General features: G+C 35.3%; 1 protein-coding gene across 20 annotated transcripts in view; it reads right to left on the bottom strand.

Annotated features, from left to right (window-relative positions):
- The window catches only part of LOC131054791 (uncharacterized), a 111,660-nt gene extending 88,893 nt beyond the window's left edge, over positions 1–22,767 (bottom strand). For 5 of the 20 annotated variants that reach the window (XR_009108040.2, XR_009108043.2, XR_009108041.2 and 2 more), the window contains exons 1-2: positions 22,489–22,760; positions 13,168–13,894 (exon numbers count right to left, since the gene is read on the bottom strand). Coding sequence is in view for 2 of the 20 variants with exons in the window: in XM_057989387.2 (XP_057845370.1) it covers positions 13,168–13,314 (147 nt within the window). In the remaining 18 variants the exon portion in view is untranslated. Of the gene's footprint in view, positions 1–13,167; positions 13,895–22,488 lie in introns of all 20 variants that reach the window. The other 15 variants (XR_009108051.2, XR_009108048.2, XR_009108050.2 and 12 more) reach the window with 10 other exon arrangements.
- Between the last annotated feature and the right edge of the window lie 281 nt (positions 22,768–23,048).

Genomic DNA, 23,048 nt, shown 5'->3' with positions numbered 1-23,048 from the left:
ACCAAAGTCCATCCCACTGCTGAATTATCAAATAAAGAAATAAATTATTGCAAAGACATTAAAATATCATGGCTTCAAACCATTGGTTTTCAATTGTTCTTTGCTTGCTTTGTCATTTTTCTCTAGACTTTGTCATTTTTCTCTAGACTTTGCAAACCGAAATATTCAACAAAGCAGGAGAAATATCATAACCTAAAATAAAGAAAACTGAATTCAATTACGTTGACGAACCATTTCCTTCTCACAGCTAACTTAGTTACAAGCTAAGCGTTAGACAAAATGGGATGTTTTGGGGTGCATATATTAAATGAAATAGTTGGTAGGGTAAGAGGAAAATTATTAAATGTTGGAAAGCAAATAAAATAGAATTGTTGTATAAAACCTGTCTATCGACAAAAACTAATAAAATAACATTAAATACAGAGAACAAATCTTAAAATACAATCTGTCACCATCTTTAACAAAATCTACCATCGGTATTGTTTGTTTGGATTTGACTTAAAAGACAGAAAAAGATGCTCACGGATCAATCAGAAACCTGTACTAAGAGATGCATCACTATCGCATCAATTGGTGAAGCCGTCATCAAGATTCAATCCAGACATAGTTTTTATATTTGTACAAATTTTTAAAAATTAGATTGGCAAAAAGATATTAAAAACCATTTAAAGTTTTTATGATTTTTAAGGTTGTGTAATTTTTAAGCATGTTTATTTATAAACAGTGAAATGTGTCATGTAATATTTTTTCTTAATGAAAACCTACAATGTACCCTTTCAAACATAAATGTGAAAGTCATTCAATCTAATAGGTTTTCATTATGGGATTAATAGTACTTTTACATTCAAATTTATTTTTAACTATTGAAAAATCATTTATATTTCTAAAATCTTCTACATGGAATGAATTCTTTTATTATTCTACCACACTTTCTTTCATTTATCACCATTTTTGTAGTAGTTTGAGATGTAGATGTGAAGTGTAGAAAAAAGGCTAAAAACTATACATTCTGCGATGTTGTTTTATTACAGAGAGGGTGATGAATGATAAAAAATATGATGGAATAATAAACAAAATCATTCCATATGAAAGATTTTAGAAATATAAAATAAATTTTTAATAGTTATAAAAAACTATTGAATGTAAAAGTACTATTAATCCCATAATGAAAATCAATTACCCTAATCATAATTCTAAAACAATCACTTTGACCACTCAAAGGTTTCCTTGATCACTCCCGCTGAAGAATTCCTACTAACTTAGATAGGAACATCTTCCTGCATATCAATATATATCATTGTGAGTGAAAAAGACTTTTATCTATTTTTAAATCTCCTTAATAATTTCCCATTATCTTTTTCAAAAGCGCGCAGATTAATATATGGATAAGAAAAAATGGACATATTATACCACACTTCTTTGCTATGACTTCTGAATACGGAAGAGCATCGCATGGCTGAAATAAAGATTTTGAAGCACTTCTAAGAGAAATAAAAACCAATGAAATAAATTATTGTAACGATATCATGACTTCAAACCCTTGTTTTTATTGTTTCTTCCTTTCTTTGTGTTCTTACCCTGGAATTTACAGATATCAATCTACACAATAAACGCTTAGCTTGCGAGAGAAGACCAATTCGTAACGGTTTTTAACAGCAATATACAACCATACAAGGGAGACATAAAGGCAACGCCATTGAGTTTATAATAAGTTGATACAGCTTTCGACCATGGCCAATTTCAGCACTCAATTTGTCTTTTCTATGCACTCTAATAAAAATAATTCTCAGGGCGACGAAATAGCCTTCTTTCTCTCATCTGAAGGATATGCTTATACTATTCCGTAATTCAAAAGCGAGGGATTGTTTGGTCTTGTTGGAGATAAACATGATGTGATACCTGTTGTATTTGATAGAAATGAAATAGAACAAAACAAAACACAAAAACAGAGCATGGAGAAAAATAGAGCAGCACACAAGGAAGACAAATTTTTAATTATCAGACCATATTTTTCATTCTTCCTTTCATGCCCAAAATGCTTCTTTTAATAGAGGTCTTAGATGTTTCTAGAATGGTCAGGAGGTAGCTGGAAACTTCTAGAATTTTGCATATAAAATAATGTTTTAACACTATAGAAGGTACGGTGGACAGGTTGGAGTAGATGTTGAAAACAAATCCAAATCTTGCTAATCCTGTAAACACTTGTGCATACAGAGCATGTGGATGGGGGTAGGTGAGATTAGACTCCAACACTCCCCCTTAATTTCAACTACCAATGGTCTATCCATTCTTTTGTTCTTCCCAACTTTCTTCAACTACCTTCCCTTTTTGTCTGTGATCTCTTCTTTGGTTTTCTTACTAACTGGTTGTTGCTACAGCTACTGCATTTTTCAGCATTGACAATATCTTCTCTGTAACTGATATCCTCCTCTGATTTTCTGATTTCTTTCATCAACTTCTCTTTCTTTCTTGTGCTCTAGTTTTCTTCAACTACTCCGGTAGTTTCTTCAAACACTTGTTTTCAAATTTAAAAACATAATACAATTTGTAAATGTCTTGCTAGGCAATGATTTCTTTTGGCTGAAAACATTTTAATCCCTTTTGGACATTCAAAGCTTTCATTTCTTCTATTGTTGTTCACATATGAACATTTGTACAATCTTTTGAACATACTTGTGAGTTTTTGCCAACTAAGTCCACAGGTCCATCCACAATCCATTTTTATACAACCTAGTATTGATTCTTTTTTCCAACACATTTTTTCAAAATGATTTCTTAAACCACAGATTTTACATGGATGTAAGTCCCAACACATTTCTTTTGTGTGTCCTTCTCTATTGCAATGAGAACACCTAATGCAATGCCTTTTATGGGCCGTTTTGCTTGAACTAGTAGCATCATTTTCTTTTCTTGTGACATATCCAAGACCTTCATAGTTTGGCCTCATTATAGGCTCAATAGGCTCTCTAATTCGTTGTTCTTGTTTTCCCAATCCTTGACCTTTATAACCCATTTTCCTCATGATTTTTAAACCAATATTCTTATCATCACAACTAACATAATTTGCAAACACATTCTCATTTTCTTTCTTGCATTCTTTATCACAAACAATTTCAACTAAATCACCTTCACTAAATGATGAACACAAATCTTTTGTGTCACATGAAGTATTACTAATTGGTGGTTTTAACTTCAAATTTTCATTCTCTTGTTTCAGATTTAAGAGTTCCCTTTTCTGTAAACTGTTTTCTTCTTCTACTTTTTTCAGTTTCTCTTCTAATTCACCAAACAATTTTAATTTTTCTTCCAACTCTTTATTTTCCTTTTTTACTTTGTTCAATTCCTTTTCAAGCTCATAATTCTCATCCAAGAGTTTGCATTTTTCAGTTTGCCTCTCTTTTATGATTGCTATCATTTCTAATTTGGATTTCTTCATTTCCATTAATTCTTTATTTAAAACATCTATTTCATTGATTAAATTTCCATTTTCTTTTTTCACCTTCTTTCCTATCTTTCCCATTGACAAAGGATTTTAACTTACCTTGTTTGATTAGCTTCTATGATTTGGGCAGTACTCTTACCTTCACTCTTCCCTTCACTTTTCTTTGTCACTAGATCTTTGTCAATTGTAACTCAAACACCTTGAACAACTTCTTAACATATGCAATCTATTAGAAATAGACAACATCTTGTTTTCTTTAAACATGACATAATTTGACTTTTTGCAGCCTTCTACTTCTTAGCATTCTTCACCTTGTAATCTCAGATACTTTCATCCAATTTTTATTTTTTTTATATCCTTAATGAAAAAAAAGATAATTTAAATCAACAAAAAAGGATCACATTTGACTAGGTGAATATCTGAGACAACTTACACAGTACCACTTGTACAGAGGCAACTGATCTCTTTATACTCTTTACACTGTCACGACATTTCAATTATTACAATCTCTCCTTCACTTTGTACTCCTTTGGCGTCTTCTGCAAACCCTTAACTGGCTACGATCTTTGGCGGCTTCAAAATCTGCAATCCTTGAAAGTGTCTTTTACTTTGATAAGCCCCTACGAGCCTTTCACAAACCAGCAATTTCCATCATCCTTGTAGTAGCCCCAAATTGAACAACAACAAATTTTCACAAATCTCACAGAACACAATACAAAACACATTATAGAAATCTAATAATTAGTTGGAGTGGAAACTCAAGCAGCAAGACACCTTCTAATTTGTCTGCCTCTCCAAGATCATTTCCCATAAGCTCTGATACCACTGATAGAAATGAAACAGAACCAAACAAAACACAAAAACAAAGCATGGAGAAAAACAGAGCAGCACACAAGGAAGACAAATTTTTAATTATCAGACCATATTTTTCATTCTTCCTTTCATGCCCAAAATGCTTCTTTTAATAGAGGTCTTAGATGTTTCTAGAATGGTCAGGAGGTTGCTGGAAACTTCTAGAATTTTGCATATAAAATAATGTTTTAACACTATAGAAGGTACGGTGAACAGGTTGGAGTAGATGTTGAAAACAAATCCAAATCTTGCTAATTCTGTAAACACTTGTGCATACAGAGCATGTGGATGGAGGTAGGTGAGATTAGACTCCAACAGTATTTGTTGTAGCATTTGATAGTCTAGAGAATATTGTGGGAACAATTTGGCAAAACTTCTTGCATCGCCATTATCTGTGTTAAGAGGATAAATTAATTATCTCCAATCCTATGTCGACACAGAGCAACACCAACCCAATTGCTCAACATTGTCTTCAATCCACGTGATTCTTGTATTCCGTACCTCCCGTGGCCCCTCCTATCAACGCCGCCCCTCTGTGACCTCCTTTGTGGCGCTCTCTCTCTCAACTCGCGGCTGCCTCCGTGGCCGCCATACCCTACCCTGCGATACACACATAACACACACACCTCTAAAAAAATAAAAATAAAAAAAAAATAATATAATAAACTCTAACTCCATTTCGGGTTAAGGAAAAAAAACAATTAAGAAAAAAAAAAGGAAAATAATTCTAATGTAAAAAAATGCAACCCTAACCCAATTTCGGGTTAGGGTTAGCATTTAAATAACAAAGATATATTGGAAATGCAACCCTAGCCCATAATAGGTATAAATTTAGATCTATATTAATGAACGCTTAAGTAATAATTATTGATGTTTATATAGTTCTAATATCACAATTATTGACGTAATTTATCAAGGATTAATTATAAGGATATTTCATAGATAACTTTTGCATTTAATTAAATGTGGACGTCAAGTTAAATTTAATTTGGGGGAAATTTGTAAATGAAAATTATTAATTATTTTATATGAATTTTTAACCTATGAGGCCAATTTTGGCCAAATTATTAATCTTCAAAATTTGAAGGTTTAGGGGAAATTAAAATTGGCTATAGTATAAAATTAGATTTATTTGGCGAATAACATTATTAATTTTGAAACCTTATTGGCTAAATATTTAAATTTTAGATTTAAGATATCCTCATCATTATTCAATTAACCCGGAATAATTACAATTTAGATATTTAATTTTCCCTAGACTTTAATTAGCGGCAATTTAATTAAGTTAATTAAATTAACTAATTAAATTGCGAGGACCCTCTTAGGGAATAATTAGCCCTCATTAATTAATGTCACTTTTATGAGTGAGTTAGTTAATCCAATGTTAGTGAACAATTCTACTTACATCTTAGTTAAGATAAAACTCAACTAATTTCATTTTAATGTAGACTATTTTGCGAGTTTATGTTGTTCAAAAAAAAATTTGTTGTTCTGTTTTTGCCCAAAAGTTTGGGCACGACATTTGCACTATTTCTTCAGAGTCTTCTAAACATTTAATATGTATCTTCTTATAAATTCAATTGTAAGGGCCTATGTTCAGTAGAACTCAAATTTAAGTTTCTCACCATGTTTTTTTATCATGGTATCAGAGCTTAGCATGTTCCTGTTCCTATGCCTACTTGTTGGAAGAAGTTAATGGATCTACCATAATGTTTGCCCATGCTAGAAGAAGAAGTGCAGAAGAAAGATAATGATGCTGTCCAAGTCAGTGTGTTAGTTGCTAATGATTTTCATTTTGCAGTTTTCAGATTGTATGTTGTTTGAAATCAAGTCGCAGCTAAAGTAGAGTGTTGCCTCTCGAAGAAGATACCATCTAGGAGGAGACAAGAGTGATATATTGGGGTTCGCAAGGCAGAGGGATATAACTATGCTTGTAAGTCTTGCCATGGGTTCCTTACCACATTGCTCTGCTCAAGGCATATCCAATATTGCTTGGGCATTGTCCAAGAACTTATTTCAATGAGAGCGGGAGAATTTAGTAATATCAGTGTTTTTGCCTTAGTTGGGTTATGTTTATCTTTGTGTATGTGTTTTGTAGTGTTCGCTCTATCAAATCAGAACCCATAGGGCTTGCCTTCCCAAGGAACCCTACAATACTCTGATAATAAGTAACCAATCTCTTGCCAAGTATTTCTGAAATAGTGGAGTGTGCTCTAGTTTACAGAGTTGGTGTATTGCCAAGGATAGTGATGGTGTTGAAGATTGGGGCTGGTGTTTTTCTTTTTGTAGATGAATTTGGTGAGGGTTTGATGGTGCAGTAGTGCTATTGGAAGATGTTGAAGTACTTTGATCAAATGTGCAAAGTGTATTGATCGGTGGTGAGAAAATTTGTGTCTCTAAATCTGAAGGTTATGTCATTGTCAAAAGTGGGACAAGTGTGGCAAGTGTGTGCAAAGTGATGCCGTGGAGCTTGAAGGAATGATGATTTGTGCATCGTTAAAGCATTGTTGTGATCCCCCATAGTATTGTTTGTGAATGGGCATAGTTGATGAGTTTGTTTCTTTTTGGCAAAATGTTTGTGTGCGAGTCACTTTTGTTAAAAGGCAAAACTGAAGTATGTATTCTACCTAAGTTGTTGTAAGGGGTGCATGATTGGTGGCATCCGACACCCCTAAAGTGATTGGTTTAATATATTGATGAACCATGTATCTGAAAAGATTTCCTATAGAACTAGTGAGCACATTTGTTGGTTACCCATGCGTCTCGATAGATAGATTTCTTTTTATATATATGTACACACACACACACACACACACACACACACACATACATATATCTTCATGTCTACCTACATCATACTTTCTCCCACTCTATATCTCGATATATCTCCCTCTATCTAGCCATTCATCTCTCTTTTTCTCACTCCTCCTCTTCCTATACCTCTATATCTAGTCTATTTTTGTTTCTATCTCTATATCTCAATATCCCCTCTTTCATCTCTCTCCATCTCTATCTCATTTTTTCTGTATCTCTCGATACATATATATGTCCCTCTCTCTACCACTCTTTATATAATACCACTTCCCATCTCTCCCTCTTTGTATACTTCTCTCGCATATCTATCTATCCCTCTCTTGTATATCTCTTTTTATTCCTCATTCTCCTCTTCACATCCATCTTCTTCTACATCTCCATCTCCACCTCCATCTCCATCTTGATCTCTATCTCTATGTCCTTACCCATCTCTCTCATTCTGCCACCCTCTATTTCACCCTCTTTCTATCCTTCCCTCTCCCTCTCTCCATATTGAAAACATAGTATGATCGTATTGTTAATGAAGCTTGACTATCTTCTTGACTCAAAGGTTGCCTTTTAGTTGCGCTTTGATCTATGCAAGTGGTGGCATAGCTGATTTGAAGCTATCACTTCTCCATTGAGATATTTGTTACACAAACAACATCATTTTGAAAAGGATCCACCAATTGACATCTTGTACCAAAATTAATAGACCAAAAAAATTTCCAACTAAACTTCCACACCTCTTTGGCATACCCTTTGCAGACCAAGGTGCAATCGGTAGTATTTAAACTTATAATTATTCTTATACAAATATATTGAATTGATCAAAATTACTTGACATTTATGATGACAATTTGATAAAAATTATAAATTCTTAGAATATTAGAAATACATGGCAAGATTAGTCAAAGAATTATTGTTATAAAAATTAAAAAATACTATTCAAGTATTAAAAATATTTCAAACTTATTTCTATCTTCTATGTAAAAGAGAAGATAAAGATTGGTACATTTACTTTTATTGTATTATTATTATTTATCATACTTTTTACTCACAATTATTTTTACTATTATAATAAAAAAAAAAAATTTGTGATACTATTTATTTTGTATTTTATTTTATCATTAATAATATGATAAAATACAACAATTATTACATAAAATATTAAAAAACTTTAATTTTTAACATAAAGGAGGGGGTAAAAATTTATTAAAAACAAGAAGAAGAACAAAGCAAGGGCATTACATAGCCCTATCAAGCTCAACTAAGTGAACTGACTGTTGAGACAAATCCGGGCAACGGATCCCAATCCACTAAGTTCCGATCATGGATATGATCAGAGGCCTATTTGGCCAAACAATTAGAAACACCATTCTGTTCTCTCGGAACATGGGTAAAAGTAACAGACTCCAAAGAACCACAGAGGTTGATAATTGTTCAACAATCAAAGCCAAATGCCAATGAACACCATCTAAAAGAAGATTGCATTATATGTTTGAGCACATTACATGACTGTTTCAGACCACTACAATATAGTAATAAACCTCCCCTATCAAAATGTTGAGAAAATAATTCCAAGGTTCTCAATTCAAAAACATTTATTGCATAATTCCGGAAAAGACCACCATTCTCTCCTCCTTCATCAATACCCAGGAGCATGAATTAGTAGATATGAAATTTATAATACAATATGTTTTGAAAACCAATATTAGAAACAAAGGAAATATAATACTTACCTCTGTTGGCTTCTATCTTATGGACACACTACACTCAAGGAACAATCCAACCATGACCTTATGGTAGAAAGAATTGTTGGGGTAAAAAAATTCAATGTAATATTAAAAAGAAAAAAAATAGAAAACAATAAAATTGAAAGGCTTATTCTCTCATGTGTTTACATTCCTTGATCCATGGTTCTAATCCACAAGCCTACATGTCCTTGCCATTCAACATGGAGGAGAATGAATTGGAGCAAATTGAGAGATGGAGCAAAATAAATAGTGGCTAAATCAGATGACAAAAATCTATTTCAATCAGATGAAATAAAGGAAATTACTAGTAATCTTACTTACAACCTAGGTGGGCACAAGTAAAGGATACATGTCACTGGTTTGCAAAGTCTAGAGAAAATGACAAAGAAAGAAAAGAACAATAAAAAACCAAGGGTTTGAAGCCATGATATCTTTTTTTCAATCATTTATTTCTTTATTTTTTACGCTCTGTTCAACTGCTTACTTTAAAATCTTCAATTCAACCATGGGATGGACTTTGGTTCTTAGTCTAAGGAAATTGCGTTTCTATTTAGGCTCAGACAAGTTTGTAGATGTTGGTGTCTATTTTTCTTAACCACATATTAAATTGTGTGTGCTTTTTAAGAAGATTAGTGGGAAATTACTATTAATATATAAAAATAGGAAAAAAAATCTCACTCACAATCATATATATTTCCCATACTATATAAAGTTACATTACATAAAAAATAGTAGAAAGATTCCAATTAAGGGATAAAGTTACATTACATTTATTCTAGGGTTTATATGCAAACATAAAATCTGATATATGAAATTAGGGTTATTATAGGTCATGAAGCAACAACCTCATCCTTTGTAAATGCGTTTTAAATTTAGTAAACGAAAGGGGGATAAATAGCTATCTTTCAAGGGTTGTGGGAAATTGCATTTTTATAGCTTGGCTTTTTCTCGCGAAGTAAAGTTGATTGAAAATTGTAATCATTATTTGTATCGTTGATTGTTCTTTGTACTTGTGTCTTTTCATGAATACTAATGCTTTTTGGTAAATCTGTAATAAAAATATTAAATATTAAATATAAAATAAGGAAAGAGTTTCTGAATTTGATGTTAAAATATTTAACATCAAATCCAGAAGCTCTTTCCTTATTGTAATGGATTGTGGAAATTTGATAGAATTGAATTATAAAATAGTTATTAAATAAATAAAATCAAATAAAATAGTTTTAGGTAAATATATTAATCATAAAATAACACTTCTTTGAACATAAATATTTTATAACAGCAAGATATAAATATGATTTCAATATTTGATTTGTGTTCTAATTTAATATAGAAAAAGATTAAAAATACCACCCATAAAAAATAAAATGGCTCTTCTCGTCATGCTAGAATTGGAGGGTAGGGTCGGGATAGTTCTAGAGATGTTCAGTTTATCTTTTATTAGCTCTGGAGCGTGCAAGTAAATTGGGGTGGTGCATGATCATATGTGAGTCAGATTCTTAGGTTGTGATTAGGTGGTGCATTTAGATGGTGTTAGTTGGCATTTGGCTTTGATTGTTGAACAAATTATCAACCTCTATGTGCTTCTCTAGAGTCTATCACTTTTACCCATATTCCTAGAGAATGCAATGGTGTTGCTGATTGTTTGGTTCACTTAGTTGAGCTGCTATGTAATGTGCTTGCTTTGTTCTTCTTCTTGTTTTTAATAAACTTTTACCCCTCCTTTATGTTAAAAATTTAAGTTTTTTTAATATTTAATGTAATATTTGTTGTATTTTATCATATTATTAATGATAAACTAAAATACAAAATGAATAGTATCACTAAATAAATATTTTTATTATAATAGTAAAAATAATTCTAAATAAAAAGTATAATAAATAATAAAAACAAATGGCACCATCTCTCTCCTCTCTTTTATAATAATAATTTTTTAACTAATCTTGCCATGTATTTCTAATATTCTAAGAATTTACAATTTTTATCAAATTATCATCATAAATGTGAAGTTAATTTTGATCAATTCAATATGTTTGTATAAGAAATTATAAGTTTAAATACTAGTGATTGCACCTTGGTGTGCAAAGGGTATGCCAAAGAGGTGTGGAAGTTTAGTTGGAAGAAAATTTGGTCTATTAATCATGGTACAAGATGTCAATTGGTGGATCCTTTACAAAATGATGTTGTTTGTGTAACAAATATCTCAATGGAGAAGTGATAGCTTCAAATCAACTATGCAACCACTTGCATAGATCAAAGCGCAACTAAAAGGCAACCTTTGAGTCAAGAAGATAGTCAAGCTTCATTTACAATATGATCATACTATGTTTGCAATAAGGAGAGAGGAAGACAGAACAATAGAAAGAGGGTGAAATAGAGGGTGGCAGAATGAGAGAGATGGGTAAGGAGATAGAGATAGAGATGGAGATGGAGATGGAGATGGAGGTGGAGGTGGAGATGTAGAAGAAGATGGATGTGAAGAGGAGAATGAGGAATAAAAAAGAGATATAGGAGAGAGAGAGAGAGAGAGAGAGAGAGATATGCGAGATAAGTATACAAAGAGGGAGAGATGGGAAGTGATATTATATAAAGAGTGGTAGAGAGAGGGACATATATATGTATCAAGACATATAGAAAAAAATTGATAAAGATGAAGAAAGATGAATGAGGAAATATTGAGATATAGAGATAGAAACAAAAATAGACTAGATATAGAGGTATAGGAAGAGGAGTAAGAAAAAGAGAGATGAATGGCTAGATAGAGGGAGACATATCAAGATATAGAGTGGGAGAGAGTATGATGTAGGTAGACATGAAGATAGAGTGAGAGAGCATATGCATGTGTGTGTGTGTCTATATACATATATATGTATATATATACGTATATATACATGTATACATATATGTATATACATGTATATATAGAGCACACTTCGAACCAACTTTGACAGTGAATTTATAACATAAAGGGATAGTCACATTCCTTACCTTGTCATGTTTTGATCTCCTAACTAGAGAGTGTAAATATAGTCAAGATAGTGCAGGCCAAGCAAGGTTAAGATGGTACAAGATCATAGAGTGAATATAGTTGCCATCGTTTGAAAATTCAGTCTATTATATTGAGTAAGAACAGAGGCTATAAGTGCTTATTTCATAGCAGCTTTACCAATATTTAGGAATATATTTGAAGGCCAATTGACGTCTAAAGGACAAACCCTTCAAGAATATTGTTCAAGATGCAATAGTACCATGACAATGCAATGATTGACAGATAAACCAGTGATCATCAAGGAAAATATCAGTCTATTGCTAAGTATGCTATTATGCAGGGAAAGCATATAATATGAAACAAAACACAGTGATAGCTAAATCATTAATACTATCACAAAGGCACAGTGATAGCTAAATCATTAATACTATCACAAAGGAAGATGCAGATCCAAATATGAATAACCAGATTATCATCAGTGCTTCTAATAAAGGTTACAGTCAATGAGTAGTATATATGTATTATTATGGATTGTTATAACATGATTGAAGAGATCAATGAATGATTGGCCTCATGAAAAAAGCCTAAGAACAAGATCAAAGATCAAAGGCTTAAACAACATCACAAAACTTTTATTGCAGCCTACAAGACATGACAGTCCAAAGGAATTATCAGAACCATAAAAGAGTAGCTTCTGTAATCAATTATAGCAAAGGTATACAGTCCATGCCCTCCTGTAGCAGTCATATCAAGTGCTCATTCATAGCAAAACAGTAGTCAATATAATATATAAGACAGTCAGAGATTATGATCTATTAATGGAATGAGATAGTAAAACATTAAAAGTGGACTTTGACAGTCATAAGGCAGTGCAATCATGTTGCGGTCTATGAAGTTAGGGGCTAATCCTCAATGCTTATGATCTATGAGATTCATCAGTAACAGGGCATTGAAAACAACCATCAAATTAAACTTGTATATATCACTTTTTGGGAGTGAACGAGCCAAGGCACGGGTACAAAAGTGCATTTGTTTGAATAAAGTTCGAAGTTTCATTAACAACTCAAATCACAGTAACAGTTCTATGAAAGGTGAGACCAAATCAAAGCCAACCCATGGTGTTAAGTTCCAATATAGTGTAGAATATCATGAAAATATGATCATAATTTATGCCAAATATAGTGCCCATGGAGTTACTAATCTATAACAGAGTCCTTGAAGATGGAAAATCTTATAGAGGATAAGTCTCATAGCAAGATCGCAGTTTTTGATAAATATGAACATCAAAAAACAAAACACGGCGATCACAGTGATTATATAGCTAAAAAACTTACCTGCGAAGAACCTCCAAAATAGAAGATCAAAGCTTCAGTAGAAGAAATTTCATGCAATTTCCAGAAATCCTCATCTTCAGCATTGGTGGCCACGATAGAAGAAAAATGCAGGATGTAAAATAAAATGAGTGAGGCCGTGGAACACATTTTTAGGGTTTGTATACCCTCCAAACGTCTCAAACTTTTAAGGTTTTTTTGCCTTTGTTTTTTTTCCTTAAAATATAACCTTGCAACAAATACCACAGTGGGCTAAGATTTATGTCTTTAGCAGAAGTCGCCAAAAATATTACCTGATTTTCAGCTACAGGCCCAATTAGGTAGAGCCACCAAGTTTTTTAATCAAATGGTGTATTTTATAACCTCTTTATGTTGCGTTCAAGTACACCAATGAAATAACCTTAAGAGATTACAGAACAAAAGATTGCAAAATAAAATCATTTCATTGATATAAATGTACAAAGCATAGACAGATTAGGCAAGTCCTTCTGAAGAGATGTAATCTTTATTTTAGAGTACATGTCTCACACAAGAAGCCGTGAGACTGACGTTGCTCATTCAATATGCATGATGCACATTAAAGATAAACTATACATCAATGAGTAAATGCTAAAGAATGCATGTCTAGAGGGTGACCAGTCATTGCCTGAATGACCGGTGCTTGTTGGCTAATCCATAAATTTGTTGGTGTTGTCCTGCTCCTCCTAACTTCCCTGGGTCCTCAGTGTTCCTATTTCATGCATTAAATGATAGGCAATGAGTTAGAACTGTGTTCTAAGCAATGAAAAGTCATACACCATGTTATCACTGTTTAAAAAATAGGTATTCTTTTCCCATAATTGGCTATGTTTATTAAGTTTTTGAGTCAGGCATGCCCTTGTTGCTTCAAAACCATTTTAAGTCCAAAGGGGTTGAAGGTTTAGGTTTTAACCGCTTTAATGTCTGATAAAAACCCTTTGGCTTCTAATTTTGCGTTACTTTATTCACTTAAGTGATGGGTCCATTAGTCGTATAAGTGTCCCCCCATTGTTATTTGCCTAAGCGGTCGTTAAATACTTGTAAAATTTTACGCCTATCTCATATGCCTTTTCCTAATGTTAGTCGAGCCCTGTAAGTATCGCGCAACTCTCAAATAAATCTACGACTTTCGCTGTTTTGTTGGGCGGAGTTGCTAGTGTGTTAGCCTCTACGAAATAGCGAAAGGCATAAAGTGGGCCTGACAGGGTGCACTAGCAACCAGCTTAACGAGACTCCATCTTGTTTTGAATCCAACGGCTCGCGTTGATTCACGGCCGAAAGAAGCATGCAAGTTATTAATCGCGAAGTAGCGAAAAGGTGGCGGGTCCCACTAAAGGTGGCAATGAAGATGATAGATCCAATTGGTGATGATAGAGCAGTGACAAGGCGCTCAGTTGGCGGTTCGCAGTAGGCCCGGGCAAGGTTGTCATAAAAGGAATAAACAACGAGCAAGTTCTTGAGATCTGATGGCTCGCGTGGATTCGCGAAGGTAAGATGCTAGTGAATTAAAGCCTGTGAAATGGCGAAAAGGCTGGTGAGCCCAAAGGACAGGCAAGGCACGAAGTTAAAAGAGGATCAACTCTATTTTGATCCAACGGTTCTCGTGGTTTCGTGGCCGCAAGCTAAACGAAGATTAATGTTCGCGAAATGGCGAAAGACAGGTGGAAATCACATGAAGGCATGACGTGCCATGATAGTTGGTGCATTTCGTAGGGTTTGATAGTGATGTGTCGAATGCCACGTGGTTCTGAAGGGTAGTTGAGGGCCCGCCTAAGTGTAACCGGTAGTTATGTGGGAATAGTGAAGCAAGACATGTGGCTGACTTAGAACTGAACTCGAAGGAGCTTCCAGAGCTAATGGCCGACAGCCATGTGGCATTTGTTAACCGGAGAACAAGTAGGGTAAGTGATTTCCGAATAAAGGGCCCACTTAAAAGGTTCAAAGCTTGTTAAAAGGTGTCCGTCTCGAGGTCGATCCAATGGTTTTTATTGTTTCGTGGCCCAAAGATGCTCGCGGCTTAACCTCTGCGAAATGGCAAAAACCACTAGCTACCAAGATGAAGCGCGGTTAATTAGTGAGGTTGACAGTCCTAGTTAGAGTAAAAGATCGGGTGATTTGAGCTCGATCTAATGGTTCGCGCGGCTTCATGAAAGAAAAGTGTTCAAGGGTTAAAGCCCTCGAAGTGGCGAAAAGGAGGTAGGGCCCGACACTAACGCAATAAGATCAAGCAGAGATAAAGACCAATCAAGTTCCATCCAATCGGACGGCTAGTGCGGCTTCGCTGGGTTAAAGTGCACATTGGCTACCATCTGCGAAATAGCGAAAGGATTTCTAGCCCATTGCCGGATGAGAAAAGGTAAAGGGTAAAGGCAGAGCAAGTTTTATTTGATCTAGCGGTTGGCGTGACTTCGCTAGATGAACATGCAAGGGTGCTATGCTCTGCAAAATGGTGAAAAGAAAATACACAAACATGTTATGACCCGTTGGTGCCAAATTTTCGAATTCTTCCATGAATTCAATTCTGAAGGGACGGTCGAAGCATGTGGTATCAATGTTGCAGTTAAGAGCCCGATTAACGTATGTGGTCTCACATCAATTGAATGTAGGCATCATTTCGAAGAGCTGTTGTGAAAAGGCGGGTGCAGAGCAAATTTCATCAAGCCAAGAACAAGTTTTCTTGTATTTTTGCTTAGCAATTACTTGACAATTTGTTTGAATTGGGGTTTTGTTCTGTTATAGAATTGTTGTGGTTAGTAATTAAGTTACTTGCATAGTATTCTTGAGATGGCACCTAAAAGGGAGTTCTAAGGGAAAGTTAATTACCATGAGAGGGCAATCTATGACGATTTCCTGGAACAGTTAACCATGTCAACTAACGTAGCAGCTAAGGTTAAAGAGTTGGTGCCAAAAGCTCCTCGCCTGAGAATAGGAGAAAGATTGTACGACAAAGGCAATTGGCTGAGAGACCCGCAGACAGGGTTGTCTGGGTTGGGTTTATTCAAGGTCGGATTCAATATGAGACACTCCCCAACCCCAATGAACAGTATTTGGGGGTTGGATGTAGGCAAATTGGTGGTCCCTGGAGTGTTCATGGATGTGGATCTCCTAACTCAGATTGCACACAACTATGACCCCATTACAAAGAGTGTTAGGGACATAAGTGGAAAAAACCTCATTGAAATAAATGATGAGGTGTTCAGAGATGTATTTGGGCTCAGTGAAGTGTCCAATTACTTGGAACCCATCGATTTTAAATCATTGGCTCAGGTTTACAATGCACAGAGGAATCATCTTAGGAATGGGCCTCTTAAAGAATTCTTTGTTAAAGTAGGCGGATTAACTGTTGTAGGACCTAATACTATGGAGCCTTCCTCCTTAAATCTGTTCACTCTTAGAGCCAAGGGATTATACTAGTCACTTAGCCAGATTTTTGGAGAGGATGTTGAAGCAAACATGCCAACTCATTACATGTTACTGATTGCTCAAATTTTAAATCCTTCTCTGGCAATGACATTTGATTATGCCCCCTATATTACTGATGCCATCCATGAAGGCTTGATAGGGATAAAGAATGGAAAAGTGGATAGGCCTTTTGGATGGTACTCCCTCCTCATGCACCTGTTTCTATTCAAGGGTGGTGATTACTTTGCAAATGGAATGGATCTAGTGAAAAAAAAGGATGGAGAGAAGATGTTGGTTCAGTTATGGAGCACAGTGTTGTCATGGGACAGAGAAGATGCTAGCTACTTGAGGTTTGATAAGTGCTTTGCATCCAAGATCAGGACTCTTTTATGCTCAAAGAATCCAAGAGTCCCTAAAGCTCTTTTGGAGTTCCTTAGGCCAAAGGAGTTTGCTGAAGATATCAAAATTGTCCACAATTGGGGTGATATGTACTTATACCCCGTTTCCACAGTTTTCAGAGTGTATGGTTTCAGAGGCACTCCTTTTTTGTTGCCATATCAGGTCCCACTAAAAACAGGAATTGCAGAAGTCCTCAAGCAGATTGGAAGTGTGCAAGAGGCAGAGCTAACAGGTAGAGGTAAAGGGACCATTTTCCCTACAATAACTATAGCACATCAGTTTGTAATAACTAAAGGTGGTTGGAAGTGCTTTGAAGATTTCCTTCAACCTTACCATTTATCAACTGCAGTATCAAGGTGTGTCGACCCTGAAGATTTCTTCAATGGCATGTTCAAAAAAAGGGTAGTATGCAAAGGCAGACCTCACCAATTCCAATTCCCTAAAGACCTCATAAAAAATGAGTTCGATCTGGATGAGCAAGAGCTAAGGAAAGAAAAGTGGGTGGCCTACAAGAAGGCCCTAGATTTTGTGCACCAATTTGATACCAGCTATGACCCTTTGTCCAGCTTCCACCCCTTTGAAGAAAAGGCAAAATTCTTAATTCTTTGTTTTGAAGATGTAATGCAGACATTGAAGGAGAAGAGGGAGGCAATGATTAAAAATAACCCTGAGAAGGCAAGATTAGTTTTAACTAAGTCTACATCTGCCAAAGAAATCCCTCCAGGTGATTATGTGCTACATAAAAAGTCCAAATACAGTGTGTTGGTGCCAACAATAGGGGAGCCTTCTACTTCAAGAGGGAAGAGGAAAATACAAGATGTCATTGACATTCAGGACTCCCCAAAGAAGCAAAGGGTGGGAAAGGAAGTGCAATCTGATGAGCCCTTGTATTCCCCATCTCAATCCCCTATTCATATAGAAGATGAACAGGCAGCAGCTGAGCAACTGTTACAATTAGGCAGTCTTGGGGAGATAGCCTACACCTATGATGAAGTAGAAGAGGGAATGCCGGAAGAACCCCTTAATGCTGAGATGAACATAACCACTAATGAGTTCAAAGGCCAGGAGCTGGACCCTGATATTAAACAAGCCAGTGAAGATTTATTGGCTGATAGCAACTTTGTCACATCAGGAGCTTTCATGCAATTCATGTGGAAGCATAATATTGATCAGTTTAATGCTAGATGTGAGAAGAGGAAGAGTGAGCAGCCCCACAAGGATCCAGCTGTGGTGGAGAAAGAAATAAAGCAAGAAATGGTCACCGAGTTCAAAACCATCACTCCTGAGCAAGGAAGAGACATGGTAGCAAAGGCTGGTGTACTCATTCTCCCTGAATGGGATATAGTAGATGCCTTGGTCTTAGAGGCAGTAAGGAAGGAGACCAAGCCTATGGAAGGAGTCACCTTCAGCAAGGATAACGCTGCCCTAGTCATGTGGTCTCTGAAAAGAGATGAAAATAGAAAGAAAAAGGACACCCCAAGGTCAAGCTACCTTGGAGGTATGATAGTGAAAAGAGTACAAAGCACTGGGGTGGTGGAGGCTGCTAGCACAATCCTAGAGATTGCAAAGTTCAGTGTTGCAGTGGCAGAGAAAGAAGCAAAGGAAAAGGCAGATCTCCAAGCTAAGTTGGAGACAGTTTTAAAAGCCTACAACAATGCCAAGGAGGAGGTAATGGGTAAAGATAGCATCATTGCCAAGTTGAAAAGCCAGTTGGCAGGACAGTACCATCAAGGTGAGTCCTCAACATTGATGATCGCTTCTTCTCCTGCACGACCTCCACCTACTAGCGCTATCATTGAATTCCCACCATCTCCAGCACCTTCTAGTTCCCAATTGGTTGAGATCACTCCCCATGAGTTGGAGAAGCTAAAACAGGCCCAAGCCCTATTTGCAAAGAAATATGAAGAGAGAGTGAGAGCTACAATTTTGAGTTTTGCTGACACCATAGGGTCCTCATTAATGTACAACAACATGAGTAAAATTTTGGACATGTGGAATGAGCTCAATGCAGACAAGGTTGTTTTAATGCCTATTTTTGACAAGTGGAAACCCAGAGAGCAAGATCTAGAACTTATTTGTGTATCTTATGATGAGGCAGGGGCTGACCCAATTATCAAATCCACTTGTGACATAACAAAGGATCTAGCAAAGTTAGCAAAAGGAGTAGATAATGCAGATAGAAAGATCAACTTGTACAAGAAAGAGTACACTGATCAAGTATTTGAATTACTCCCAAGGGGTTTTGACAGTCCAACTCAATTGAAGGACAAACAAATATGGCTTAGTGAATTAGAAGCCAACCTATCATTAAGAATAAAAGGAATCATTAATACAGATGATACTTCCCTATTTGTCAAAACAATTGAGGAGATAGAGAAAATCAAATCACATTATGGTTTTCTAAATTCAGAGGTCAACAAAATGAGGAACTCTTGGAAAAGATTAGCCAAGACGAAGGGAAAAGTGATTAACTTCTCGTGGCCTACTGATGATGTATACCAAGAGTGGACAAGAAAGTACACAGTGCTGGATGTAGAGCAGTTAGAAGAGGTTGCAACAGAATAACAAGCAGAGGAAGCCGCAAATGCTAAAAAGGACTTGTAACCGCTTCTTGGAAAAAACTCTTGTTTGTAACAAACTTTCTTTTGAAAGGTCCGAAGGTTGTATGCATCCATGCTATTATAAATGGATACCAGGACTTCTAAAAAACGATCTCAAGTAATTGTAAGAAAATGCTGCAAAAATTTATCTAAGCTTTCTTTAAGTCTTATGGAGAACATTTAAGTGTCTTGTAATATTTTCTGAATTAAATATCAATACACAGACCATCAACTTTGAGCCTAGAATCTGTGTTGTCTTCAAGTGTGCTTGCAAATATTTGTTGTTTTCAATCTGAGTAATCTAGGGTTATTCATTTGAATATGGATTGTAAGGCAGTCTTAAATAGATGCGTTTCTTAGCTTTTCTCTTTAGGAGGGAAATTAAATATGCAGGAATCATTTCTATCAATAAATTCCTTGTGGGAGACTTTGAATTTGATTAATGCTATCTAGGTGTGATGACGGTAAATTCTTATGTATGTCAGACATATGTGGGGTTTTATAGAAGCCGATGTGATGGGATGAATGGAGATGTTTAATTGTGAGATTATTGTTTGAACTTAGATGACTTTGTGGCCTGGATAAGGCACTGGTATCTATTGTGGTTATCTTTTACATATCTTGTAAGTCAATACTGAACATGAGCATAAGCTTTCTTTCTTTGTTTCAGTTAGTTTTGAGGCGATAGGATTCATTGGTTTTCGGAGTGGTTTACTGTGGATCTGTCTTTTAAAAGTGTGAAGTCAATTCACATAAGGTATACCCGCCTGAACTTTGGATAAGTTCGAAGTGTAGAAGGTTTTAAAACCTTGTCATATGTTGCTCTGAAGTTTCCTTCTCTTCGATTTCTCTTCTGCAGACATAGTTTATTATTTTATTGTAAGGGTTTTTAAGGGGAATCAGAATTTGAGAACAACACACCATACATGAACATTCACTTATACATACATAAGTTAGCCTTATGTGCATCAGGATCAAAGACAAATCAAAAGCCCTCATACTAACTCAAAGTAAGCATTTTATTTCTAACTGTTTGTTTCATGCGTAAATGTAGGTGATCATGATCAGTATAAGCATGTGGGGTAAATGTGGCTCCCAAGAGGGTTGAGCCTAGCATGCTGCTAGGGATAATGAATGTTTACAGTGCAATCATTATCATTTTGAGAACAGTGAAATAATTGTCAAGAGTCAAAGAGTATCTCTTATTAGAGTGATCTTTCCAAAGGACAGCAATGCATAACAGTTAGAGAAACTGGTGAGCATTGTAGTTATGATCAGGCAAAGAGGGAGAAGCATCATGATGATGTTGATATATAATCAATAATAGTACAGAGCATACATAAAGGCGCATAGAGGATAATCATTATTTGGTGCATTAACCTTCACAGTTGACAGCCATTTGAGGCTTTTTGAAAGTGACCTTCAAAACTATGCATATACAAAGGTTCCAGTAGATCTCAACCATGGCAGTCTTGTTAGAATGTTAATGACACAGTGAAGGTTAAGAGCAATATCAGTACTGCAATTGTACAGAGAATAGTATGAAGAGCCAATTCAGAGAGTAAAGGGATAGTCATAGTCCTTACCTTGTCATGTTTTGATCTCCTAACTAGAGAGTGTAAATATAGTCAAGAAATTGCAGGCCAAGCAAGGTTAAGATGGTACAAGATCATAGAGTGAATATTGTTGCCATCGTTTGAAAATTCAGTCTATTATATTGAGTAAGAACAGAGGCTATAAGTGCTTATTTCGGAGCAGATTTACCAATATTCAGGAATAGATTTAAAGGCCAATTGCAATCTAAAGGACAAACCCTTTAAGAATATTGTTCAAGATGCAATAGTACCATGACAATGCAATCATTGACAGAGAAACCAGTGATCATCAAGGAAAAGATCAGTCTATTGCTAAGTATGCTATTTTGCAGGGAAGGCATATAATATGAAACAAAACATAGTGATAGCTAAATCATTAATACTATCACAAAGGAAGATGCAGATCCAAATATGAATAATTAGATTATCATCAGTGCTTCTAATAAAGGTTACAGTCAATGAGTAGTATATGTATTATTATGGATTGTTATAACATGATTGAAGAGATCAATGAATGATTGGCCTCATGAAAAGAGCCTAAGAACAGCATTAGAGACCAAAGGCTTAAACATCATTACAAAACTTTTATTGCAGCCTTAAACCAAGACATGACAGTCCAGAGGAATTCTCAGAACCATAAAAGAGCAGCTTCTAGAATCAATCGTAGAAAAGGTATACAGTCCATACCCTCCCATAGCAGTCATATCAAGTGCTCATTCATAGCAAAACAGTAGTCAATATAATATATAAGACAGTCTATTTACCAAGAAGACAGTCAGAGATCATGATCTATTAATGGAATGAGATAGTAAAACATTAAAAGTGGACTTTGACAGTCATGAAGCAGTGCAATCATGTTGCGGTCTATGAAGTTAGGGGCTAATCTTCAATGCTTATGATCTCTGAGATTGATCAATAACAGGGCATTGAAAACAACCATCAAATTAAACTCGTATATATCACTTTTTGGGCAATGAAGGAGCCAAGGCAAGGGTACAAAAGTGCATTTGTTTGAATAAAGTTCAAAGTTTCATTAATAACTCAAATTACAGTCAGAGTTCTATGACAAGTGAGACCAAATCAAAGACAACCCATGCTGTTAAGTTCCAATATAGTGCGCAATATCATGAAAATATGATCATAATTTATGCCAAATACAGTGCCCATGGAGTCACTAATCTGAAATAGTACTTGAAGATGGAAAATCTTATAGAGGATAAGTCTCATAGCAAGATCGCAGTTTTTGATAAATATGAACAGCATAAAACAAAACACAGCGATCACACTGATTATATAGGAAAAGAAATTACCTGCGAAGAACCTCCAAAATAGAAGATCAAAGCTTCAGCAGAAGAAATTTCACTCAATTTCCAGAAACCCTCATCTTCAGCATTGGTGGCCACGAGAGAAGAAAAATGCAGGATGTAAAATAAAATGAATGAGGCTGTGGAATGAATTTTTAGGGTTTGTATACCCTAGAAACGTCTCAAGCCTTGAAGGTTTTTTTGCCTTTGGTTTTTTTTTAAATATAACCTTGCCACAAATGCCATGGTGGGCTAAGATTTATGTCTTATCCCTTTGAACTTAGAATTTTATGCCTTAGCATCCAAAAAGACCACGTCTTTTGTATAGTCTTATAATGTGAACGATAAGCTAAGTGTTGTTTTATAAAACACTTTAACTTTATTGTTATTTTAAATGAAAAAGTGCCACATAAAGATGTTATTCATTACAAGTGGATAAGTGGAGAGTGTTTTGGCCAAGTGTTAGGATGGCTTTTATATTTTTAACCAAGCAAGTTGGAAGTAGTCAAGGTTTGTTGAGGGAGGTTGGAAGCATTTTTGAGGATATTAATGCATTTTTAAGGAGT

This window comes from Cryptomeria japonica, chromosome 3, assembly GCF_030272615.1.
Source record: "Cryptomeria japonica chromosome 3, Sugi_1.0, whole genome shotgun sequence".
Taxonomy (NCBI): domain Eukaryota; kingdom Viridiplantae; phylum Streptophyta; class Pinopsida; order Cupressales; family Cupressaceae; genus Cryptomeria; species Cryptomeria japonica.
This window is presented reverse-complemented; position numbering and strand designations above follow the sequence as displayed.